The sequence below is a fragment of the Chamaea fasciata genome, unplaced genomic scaffold, assembly GCF_029207755.1.
Source record: "Chamaea fasciata isolate MVZ Bird 193981 ecotype frontalis unplaced genomic scaffold, bChaFas1.0.hap1 SCAF_3, whole genome shotgun sequence".
Lineage (NCBI taxonomy): Eukaryota > Metazoa > Chordata > Aves > Passeriformes > Sylviidae > Chamaea > Chamaea fasciata.
This window is the reverse complement of record NW_027094088.1, coordinates 23,070,007-23,080,955: the sequence shown is the minus strand read 5'-3', so window position 1 is coordinate 23,080,955 and position 10,949 is coordinate 23,070,007. Positions and strand designations below refer to the sequence as shown.

Below are 10,949 nucleotides of genomic sequence, written 5' to 3'. Positions count from 1 at the left end.
CGCTGGAAGTCGTTTCTTAATAAAGTAGCAGCCTTGTGCTAGGATTTAAGAAAACAACTGGCAGATGTGAACGATTTATTTTTCCTCCCTCTTCTGCTGCGGTTTATTTTTTCCTCTTGTTCGAGAGCGCTCAGCTGCTAACACAAACAATTGCTGAAATTCCACCTGCCCACCTGCAGCCCCTCCTTCGCGCCGCCTGCTCGGGCCGCCGTCTTCCTCCGGGAGGGCTGCGCCGAGGGGAAACTACATCCCGCTTTCTTAGAGAGAGGAGGAGGAAGGAGAGGGAGGGGCTGGGCCGTGTCTGGGCGCATTGTTCCGCGCTCCTCTGCCAAGAAGTAGGTGACTATGAACTCATCCCTCGCCCCTCGCAGAAAGTTTGCCGCCTTCCCCCCCTGCTCCCCTCCCCTCCCGCCCGCTGGCGCGGCAGGAGGCAGCTCGCAGCCCGGCGCTGGCCCCGGAGTCCCCGCTCCTGCTTAATATTCCGCCCGCTCCGCCGATGTTGTGCTTGGCTCCGGTGGGACCGCAACTCACGGCGTGAAACCGGAGCCAATTTTCTGTCTTAGTCTCGCAGTGTTTTGACTGGAGGCAGATCCAGTTCAGTCCGATCGGGGCTAGTGGAAACAACTACCTAAGTCTTCGCTGTCTGTGCCGTTTGGGAGGGAAGAAAGAAGAAAGGAACCCGATCCCGGACTGCTGGGCGCGCTCTCTCTCTCTCTCTCACACACACACACACACGCACCGCAGACACACGCACCCAGACAGGCAGACTCGCAGCCCGCCGGTGCCCAGCGCGCCGTGCCACCGCCGCCGGGAGGAAATGGGAAGCCAGTGAGCGGATCCGTGCCGGTGTGTGAGCGCCGCCGGGGTCGGGAAGGGGCGGCGGGGGGAGCGGGAAGGCGGCCGGGGGGCGGCGGGAGCGGAGCCGGGGGCGGCCTGGGGGGAGCGCGCACCAACTCCCGGTGCCGGGGACCCCGCGCCCTTTGTGGGAGAGGGCTCCGCTCTTTCTCCTGCCATAAGAAGGCGCGGGGAGGGGACTCCAAACGCGTGTTTGTGTGAGATCGATATGCGTATGTTTTTAATATACGTGTGCGCAGAGGTCTGGCTGCCGGGGGCCGCGGGGGGCGGAACGCGGCGGGGCGGGGGGCAGGTGAGGGCGGCGGGCGCTCATCGCGCTGCTTCGCTTCCAGGTGCCGGCGCCCGCGATGACCCTGGTGCTGCCCATGCAGCGGCTGGGCCGCCCCATCGCCGCCGAGGGAGCCGCCGACCTCGCCGCCTACCGCGCCCTCTGGGAGCCGCCCTGCTGCGGCCGCCCCGGCCCCGCCGCCCCGCCGGCCCCGGCCCCAACCCCGCCGGCCCCCGGGCCCCCCGCCGCAGGTAGGCACCGCACCGCACCGCACCGCACCGCACCGCACCGCACCGCGGGGGGACCAGGGGCTGTCCGCGGAGCGAGGCGGGCGGAGGGCGGGCGTCTCCCGCGGGCGAGCGGGGCCGCAGGTGCGCGGGGCCCGCCGGGCGCCGCCGTCGCGCTCGGAGCGGCGGAGGGGCGAAGTTGTCCGGCAGCCGAGCGCCCTGCGGCGGCCCCGGCTCCCCGCGCCGCCGCTCGCTCCGGCCCCCGGGTCCTGCGCTAGTCAGGAGAGGGTTTATTTCTGATCGCCGCGAATAGATGCGAAAATATGCGGCGGCGTTCTCCTGTAGCGCGAAGGGAAATGAAAAGTATTTTGTTTGGAGAACCTCCGGCAAACCGCATGTCATTTGTCATATCTGATTTATTACCCACAGGATCACATTACAGGGGAATTTCAAATCCTGTAACAACATCCAAGATCACATACTTTAAAAGGAAATATGTGGAAGAAGAGGATTTTCATCCGCCACTCAGCAGCTGTACGCATAAAGTATGTTTTTTAATAGTCATTATTTTTACTCTTGAGTTTCAGATGCTTAGTAACACTCGATTGACCCATTTCCAGAAGGCTGAAATACTCTGCTGAAATTAGGAGAATGATCCAGCTGTTTGCTCAGAAACAAACAGTTGTCACTTCTTCACATTTATTGTTGTATTGTCATCAATTGCAAAAGAAGCAAAGGCATTTCTGCATTTATAACAACTACAAATGGAAATGCTGAGAATAACTTTTTTTTTTCCCCAATTATTTTGTTCTTAGCTGGTTCATGTCATGTTTACAGAAACAGCTCCGTAACAGCATTTGAACAACAGAAAGGAAGAACATAAGAAAAAGATTTCTCACTCATACAAAACTTTTTTACCAGGGGGGAAAATAGTAAGAGGTTCCATATACCCCACACTGGTTACAGATCCTCTAAAAAACCAGAATGAATTGGAAAGCGAGTACAAGTTCCTTCAGTATTTAATTGTGTTTATTGAAAAGCTAATAACTCCCAAAGAACAGATTAGTAAATGAAAGAATATTTTTTTAATGAAAGTTGTCAGGGGAGAGATTAGAACAAACGTTTCCCAGGCCAGTGAATACATAAATTGAAATCTGACTTTTTTTTTTTGCATGATTTTATGCTCCTCTTCATTAAGGGCTCAGTTCTGTATGGAACTGAATGCCTGGGGTGAAGTGCATAAGGACAGCTCATGCCTTGAGACACCATCCTTACCTTGTTGAATCCTACCTGGCCCATGGAGGTCCAATGCTACCCATGTTCTCTTGGCAATGGGGGAGGGATTTCTGTGGAGAAGAAGCAAGCATTAATGCCAAGCTTAGTTCCCAAGGACCTTAGAGCCACTGAAGGAATTTTCAGCTACAGAGTTGTCTGGAAAGAAGTACCTGGACAAGGAAGGTGAAAAATTGTCCCGCTGTTAATTTCAGATGATGTCCAGTCTGCTGCCAGAGCTGTGAATAAACAGCACCAAGAGTGCTGAAATATGTGCTCTGGTTAGTGAGTGTCTCACACATGTCACATCGCTCTTGCAATTTTCAGCCAAGGAGTTTTTTTGGTTTGTTTGGTTTTTTCACTAGATTGTTGGATTTTTGTATCGGTGATTAATTTCCTTAAAAATAGGGGGAAGAGGAAGAGTTAATTAATCTTTTCTAACAGCAATAAAAAGCAGTTGTAGAGGTATTGGTAAGCTAGACCCAGCCACTCTTTTGTGCTGTTGTTTGTAGAGGTGTAACATGTCAGAAACCCTGGGTGACCAATTTCTTCTGTTGAGCCCAAATACATTTTCTACTTTGCAGCATGGTGGCAGAGGGAGGATGCCCACCAGGTTTCCTTGAATTTCTTCCATGTTTATACCTCTGCCACCCAGTGAAGAGTTATGTTCTGAGGTACTTGTCCAATGGAGGGTATGATGGTAGGGCCTGGAGCCTCTCTCCGGAGGGCTGCTGGCAAACATGTAGAAGAAATCTTTCGACAGCTTGTTCCTACTGGTGTCCCTCTGGTACGTATCTCCAGGAGAATCCCAGTTCAAGGCTTACAGGTTTGCTCCAGGCTTTTATGGCTTCACTGACTGTTGCTGCAGCACGTACAAGGGACACAAATGAACCTATAGGCTTAATATAATTTAAAATGAGTCATTTATTATAGAAAATTACTCTTCCTAACAAAGAGCTTCAGCTGTGAACTCCTATGAAATTATGGCCAATTTTTGTTTTTATGAGGCGCTGTGCTGCTTCTAAGCCTTGCAGACATGACCAGGCTGTGGAAAGAGCTAGAGGGCTGAGGAGAGCTGAATGGATGTGAAAAGCAGCTGTGCTTTAAGCTCTTTCTGTCCTCATAGCTACGACTTCCACTCTGCAAAAATGCTGTAACCATGTGGGAAAGGGAAGAATGATCAAGCCACAGATGGGGGGATTTAGAGCAGTCTCTCTTTGTGCTGTGCTGCTCTCCTCCTACGCAAACCAAATTCTTACTAAAAATGAAAATTAGTTAATAGTGCTTACAGTAGTAGCATGCATTGCCCCCTCTCTTATTTTGATTCCCAGGGTAGCGATTACAGTGCAGAATCTGGGGCCTCCCAGGGGCAGTAACCTGCTCATGCTGCCAGTGCTGAGAAAGGGAGTCCTGGAAGGACTATGGAAGGGAGAACAAATCTGTGGGCGTAGAGCCAGGATTTCTGCAAATCCCCATCCTCTCTTCGTTTCCTGACCTTATCCCTGCCTATCTGTGTTCCCACCGGCCCTGTAGAGCACAGGGCGTAGTACACAGGCCAACAGCTGCTCTCCAGATGCTGGGATGCTTTGAGATGGGTTTCTCCCTGCCTCCCTCCCTGCATGCATTTCTGTGCACAAAAGCAGTGTAAGAGCCTGGCACATGGAGACCTCCTCACTGGAGGGCCTCTTCCACTGGCAGCAGATGAAATGCTCCAACACTTGCCGTGTGAGGTGATGGCTGCTGGCTGCCTCTTGCAAACCTTGGCACTGCAGGAAGGACCCTTGCTTGGCTTCAGAGCTCTGCAGAAGCTCCACAGGGGACGATGGAATTGGGTCCTTTTGCAACAAAAGGCCCCCTCTAGCCATCACTGGAGCAAAACTGCACAACAATTTTATGTTCTAATCCCAAATGTAATTAAAGACCCAGATGTGTGCATCTGGATTTCACTCTCCCACCTTGGATTTACGCCCTGCAATTGCCTCTGTGGTGTAATGCTCAGCTACTTACCTCCTAAGCTCAGCTGCTTACCCCCTAAACATGGGGGAATGCTGTGGTCAAGAAAAAGCAGGTCCCCAGCTACACGGATGTGCAAAATGAAAGAAGAGGCAGTTTTAGATTCCTCCGAGAAAAAACAGAAAAGTAGTGACACAGAGGGAATACTTTGCTTCATTTCCTTTCTCCTTGTCTGGAACAAAACTGGTTGCCTTCAGTTCCATATCTTGTGTTTTTTGCATTTTCAGACTATCTCCGTGTTTGAGGAGCGGGCCCATATTCTTTACATGTCTTTGGAAAAGCTGAAATTCATTGATGATCCTGAAGTCTACCTGCGGAGATCCGTCCTCATCAACAATCTCATGAAGAGAATCCACGGAGAGATCATCATGCAGAACAACTGGTGCTTCTCCACCTGCTCCTTCAGTGGCACCTCCCCACAAGAGTGGTTTGTGCCTCAGGACTGTCCCTACAGAAAACGCCTTCGGATGGCAAAGGAGGAGTACGAGAAGCTCCACATGTGCTGCTTCTATCAAGAATGTGGCAGTCACTATTTAAATCTACCCTACTCTGTTAATGCTAGTACAGAAAGTAATTCCTCTTCTTCTTCCTCCTCCTCTTCCTCCTCCTCCTCTCCTCCCATTTCTTTGCCAAGCTGTTCCCAGCAGGTGGATTATGAAGTTGGCAGTGCACCTTCTTACAGAAGCGATGACCAGATACCTGCTAATGAAATATTCATCACTAATGGCAGGTCTCATAGTAATCAGGAAAAGGCAAAATTTAATGACGAGAAAGGAGGTAACGAACCTGAGAGAGAGAGCATCACCCTGAACTGTGAACCTGTAAGAGGCACCCATGCTCTTGAATGTAAAGGCAAATTTTATGACTATTTTGAGACTGGATGTAATGACAAGAGCAACGTAAGTGAAACTTGGAAAAAATCCTTAAGGAAAAAGGAGTCTTTACCAAGTAATAAAATCTGCTGCAACAAAGGAAGTAAAATATGAGGCATCTTTCTTGCTCTTTTGAAGCATGCACAGCATGTTCCTCTCTATCAAATTTTTATTTTGAACGGATTTTTTATAGTTTTCTACGAATGGTACAATCATGCCACAAACATGACGTGTAGAGTGGAGAGCAGATTGCGTAAAGTGTCTCTGCCACCCGCATCAGCGGCTATTTATAAATGAGGAGACTTCAAGAAAGAACACAGTTGCATTACTGCTGAGCACTGTAGTCTGTGCAGCTATGGTGGAGCTTTCGTTGCTGAAAATGCCAATCAGCCAGATGGGGAAAACATATCGTTTTACATATCCCCGCCCCCAAGAAGTCTGCCATTAATTAAGAAGAACCTCCATTATCTTTACCAAGGAATTAGAAGTCTGGTAAACAAATTGATGCTACCAGCAAGGACGATATGCTCCTTGTAACTCAGTATTCGTTCTGACAAAGGACCATCTTCGTGGATTGGGAATAAACCATCCTTACGTTTTGTAGTGATACTCTTGAATTCCTGTATTCAGCGTCTTGTTCAACTGACAAAATAGGACATAGCATAAAGAAATAACCTGTTTATGGAATCTTAATCAGAATCAAACATGCAGCTCAAGTATTTGCATGTTTTCACCTCGGCTGTAATAACTAATGAGGTTTGTTGTTACACAGGGCAGGTTTTTTTTTGGTGCCTTACTTTTTGTCTTAATTTTTGCCAGTGTGAAAATTAAGTATGAATCTGATACAGCAGGGATTTAACCTAAACAGAGATTAAAAAAAGAAACCCACAGGGTGGATCAATATTATTAGAAACCTTTAACCTTTGAAGTACTGAGTTCAACTTCCTATTCAAACATCTCTGTTCCTCCTTTTTGATGCTCAATTGCTTTTTGATTTGCCATCCTTAGGAAGGGATTTAAGAAACAATAGAGAGATGTCTCTTGTAAACAAGCATTCGATGCTTGAGTGTTTCTATGGCAACTGTCTGTTGCTGGGGCTTTTTTTTTTTTCTTCTTCGTATAATGAAGTTCATGACCCAGTGGCATGTTTTATACTTTATTCTGTTTCACATAATTTCTCTCTTTTAGATTGCAAAAGCATGCGGGAGTTTTCTATGACTTTTGCCGTTGATTTAAAAAAAGACAAGAAGGCAAAAAGCACAATGTTAATTATTAATGTGGCGATAAACACAGTTTTATCTGAATGAATGTAAGGGGTTTAATGTTAAAAAAGAACATTTTGGAGATTTCAGTGGCTGAGGACAACATTTAGTCATCCCTGGGTAGATTGATTGCAGAATTGTGCTGTGTAAAATGCCCAGAAGACATTAGTTGGGGTTGGACCAAGAGTGAGTCTTAGATCCACCAAATTAATTAGTTCCCACAGTCCCCGTAACAACTGGCAGGATGTGCTCAGTGCTATAGCCACATCCAGGCCACAGCTGACTCATAAATAGCTGCCTGTTCCCACAGCATCTTGCACTCAAGTGACATCTCCATTTGCTCCTTGCCCAAAGGGTGAAAATCACCTCTGTGCTGAGGGAGCAGCCAGCTCGATGCAGGGCATGAGTGTCCCCAAGGGGACACAGCCCCAGGCTTGGCACTGAAGTCAGACAGGTCTCTGGGTTTGAGGCCTCCTGCTTTGGGTTTCATGGGTTCAGCTGGAGGAGTCCTGGGCCATAGTTATTTTGGGTAGCAAAATACGTTTGCAAACTGTATGGTCTTTCTCAGAAAGCCCAGTAGTCACAGGAAAAAGCTCCCCCCACCTTCAGCCAAGGTGACCACAAACACAGCAGGTTGTAAATCAATGATAACCTTTATGAAGTCAGGTGAGTTTAAACTGATAAGTTTGTAAGGGTTATCATTGTGGAAAATAACAAATAATGAAAGTACAAGTCCCACCTGATTTCTCCAAGACAGAAGCTGTTTTATTAATAATAATAATATTAAATATAGATCTCATTCATACAGTGTATGAGTAGGATCATCATTTAGACATTTGTCCACAAGGACCAATTTTTTAAAAAACCCGATTTTTCTTGTGTTATATCCAGATAGTCTAGTAATGTCTGCTCTTTTCCAATATTTGATAAACGCTTGATGTTTTAAGCTTAAATATTAGATGCTTGTATACTAATGTGTTGTTGTAGTAAAGTGAAATTTCCTTGATATATATTTATTAAAATGACCAAAATTCATTTTAATTTTACATCTCCAATGGCTACTGGGTCCTTTCCCCCGTGTTCCCCTCCCTCACCAAAGAAAACACCGTTTGATTAAACTGCTCCCTGCTCAAGAGATTACACAGCAGTTGACTGTGCACTTCAGGCTGGGTCTGTGAGAGAGCTCAGCCTCGCCAGGGTTTCAGGAGCCTTTAGGACAGTCTGAAGGTGCACTGAGAAGCAACAGATTCTCTGTAGACTTGCACATACAGCCAAGGAAAACACCTGGCCAAATGCTGCCCAAACCACAAATCAGCTAACACTTTTGGGGGGGCTGAAAGCTTTTTGACCCTAAAGGGCTCCTTGGTCTTCCAGAACAAGCCTGCACACATAACCTATTGCAGAGGCTTCTCAGTTGAATCTGCACAAGCTGAAGTGATGGATCAGCAGATCTTTGTCTATTCTGTCCTCTAATGGTTTCTTTAGTTCCAGGGACATCTGGAAATTAACCCATTACAGCTCTGGACAGTCTTATTGTCCTCAGGGTCAGTAAGGGAGGAGATGCCATCTAATGAAAGTTGGCCTACGGGTAAGTGGGGTTTTATGCCTTTCTCTGGACCTTACCTCACAAAATAATAGCAAATACTGAAAGTAGATGTATTGGACTCAGGAATCCACTGAGTTATCTTGCTAGCCTCACAAGAGACAGCGGTGTTCCACATTAGAAAAGGGAGGGGGGAACACCCTTGTCCCATTCCCAGAAATGCAATAGACCTTGATAGGATTTCCAGCCTGGGCTAGACTGAATGGACTTCCTAGTTTAAATTCAGTTTGATTTACGGCATGTGAAGACTGTAAGCCTGATAGGCCTTTTCCCCACTGCACATTCCAGTGCTAAGGACATTTTGCTAGTATGAAAACGTTTTAAAAAAATAGTGCTTTTAGAAGATTATATGAATGCCTTTCATCCATAGGTCCCCCACATGACTGCTAAATGAATGCTCTTGAACTTGATCCTGGCCTACCTGCCAGGAAGAAGTGGACAGAAGCGCTTCTCTCTAGGAAGATTGTTTTTCTCTCTATCATAAGACCCTTTGCTCCTAGAGTGTAAAACTGTAGAGTGCTGTGCCTTTCAGCACATGCCAAACAGCAACAGAAAAAGATGTTTCTGTTGTCACATCAATTTTGCTGTCACTAGGAACAGAAGTGTCATTTTATCTTCAGGATCCAGGTAATACATTTCCCTTGGAAATGCACTGTTCATTTGAGTTTTAAAAACATTATTTCTTTTTCAAAGCACGTGGCATAATATCATTGTGCTTCATATATACTCACTACTTTTGGTAAAATTTGACTATTTTTACTGTGTTAGCTAATCTGTTGAAACAGCTTAACATGGGTTAAGCTCAGCACTCAGACAGCCTCAGCTGGCAGTGATGTGCAGTGCCAGCAGAGCAGCTGGTTCTGCAAGGAAAACAGACACAGCCTGAGCCACAGAAATGAAGTGCTTCTTTCAGTCCTGAAGGTGTTACGCCCCTAAGCAAAGTTGTGGCAGAGACTTTTTTCACATTTCATCTTCCTGCATGCCCTCCATCCTCCTTTTACACCTCTCATCTACCATCTGTCCTTTTGTGTCCTACCATCATGATGACCATGACATGCTGCCAGGGTGCCATGGTGTGTGCCACCACCCTTCAGATTTGTGCAGGGGAAGCAGGGAGCTGGTTCAGAGCCACAGCATGAGCTAAGGCGGTATTTAAACAAAGGAACCTGCTGGTTGCTCTGTGGTCCCCTCTGGAGCCTTGTGCCAGTTGTGACCCCCTCACACACGCAAATTACTTTCCCAGCTGTCTGTAGCTCAGATTGCCACTACGGAGTGGTCTGGTGATTAGAGAGTTACGGCTGAAGCAAAGAGGGGAAGGTGATTTCTAGCCTGCATTTGACTTGTGTCCTTTCATTGCCTTCTTGAGGTAAAGGCATAGCGAGAGGTGTAGCAAGTGCAATGGTTGCTTACTCATGCCAGGAACCTTGACAAAAGAAGTTTCTTAAGTCTTACCACAAAAAAACCCCAAACCCAACCAGTCAGTCACATCAGGGAAAGGTTTAAACTGCTGTTAGGTAAAGGATTTCATCTGGTGGTGTATTCAGTGAATGTAACTCTCACATGGAGGCCTCCCAAAGGGACCTGACCTTTTACATTGTCCATCCCTTGCTTTGCAACCTCTGAGACAGGGGCTGCCCTTGCTTTCTGGAGGTCACCATTTGGGCTCCTTAGTACTGGTATGAGCTTTTCCACAGCTGCACAAAGAACCCCAGAGGCTTTTCCTGGCAGGGTGTGCAGAGTTTGCTAAAATATCATAGCCAGGGAAATGTTTCAAAGGATCCTGCTGGAAATGTTAGGAGATGCGAATCTTCCACAAGGCATCCCATATAACAGCCAAGCCGCTCAGTCACGACTACTTGGAATACACAGTAATTTCCTGTGTTTTTTCAATCTCACTTAAACTTCTCTGACAGATGGGGAAAGATGACTAAACCAAGGGAGTTTACAAAAGTTCGTCTTGTGGTGTTTGCAAACTGTCTCTGTGAGGTCCATTTTCTCTAATGTAAACACAGCCGTGGCTGAGTGCCGAGTGCCTTTGCAGCAGCTAATCCTGCTCAGCTTAAGGCTGCTAAGAGGAGGAGTACCCAGCCAGCCAGTCCACTCCGGGGGCTGAACATCAACCAGCCCTGGGGCTGAGGGGTGTTAGGGGGAGACCTTCACTCTCTGGGCTTTAAACAGCATGAAACAAAGCAGCTGTGTCTCTAAGACCAGACCAAATTTACCATGTCGGGTCAGAGGCTTTCCAAGGGGCCTTGGATCAGGTGTGGAAGGTTAGATAAAACTCCAGGGCAGTAATAATGGGGAAGCAATTGCTTTTGGGGTTGTAGTTGGCCTATCGTTTCTCTCCCTAGTCTTTAAATCACTGCCAGGAAGGGAATGCACCTTGGGGAACGTGGAATTTCAGTTCCTGGGCTTTGCAAAAGTGGAGCAGAGTACACAAAGCTTTTTCACTAGCTCCAGCTGAAAGGCCAGGTAGGCAAATGTTTTAACTTCTTTTATTGCACAAGTTCCCCTTGCTGAGGAATGCAGGGAGTGTGAGGAGGAGCCACACATGGGTGGTCTATGTACACTGAGAAG

General features: G+C 47.3%; 1 protein-coding gene across 1 annotated transcript; it reads left to right on the top strand.

The window, feature by feature from the left end:
* The first annotated feature begins 341 nt into the window (after window positions 1–341).
* Window positions 342–7,810, top strand: SERTAD4 (SERTA domain containing 4). The gene is made up of 4 exons (XM_066178353.1): window positions 342–846; window positions 1,188–1,374; window positions 1,780–1,895; window positions 4,863–7,810. The coding sequence occupies exons 2-4, from the start codon at window positions 1,203–1,205 to the stop codon at window positions 5,619–5,621; spliced, it is 1,047 nt and encodes a 348-aa protein (XP_066034450.1). The 5' UTR covers window positions 342–846; window positions 1,188–1,202; the 3' UTR covers window positions 5,622–7,810.
* Window positions 7,811–10,949: the final 3,139 nt, after the last annotated feature.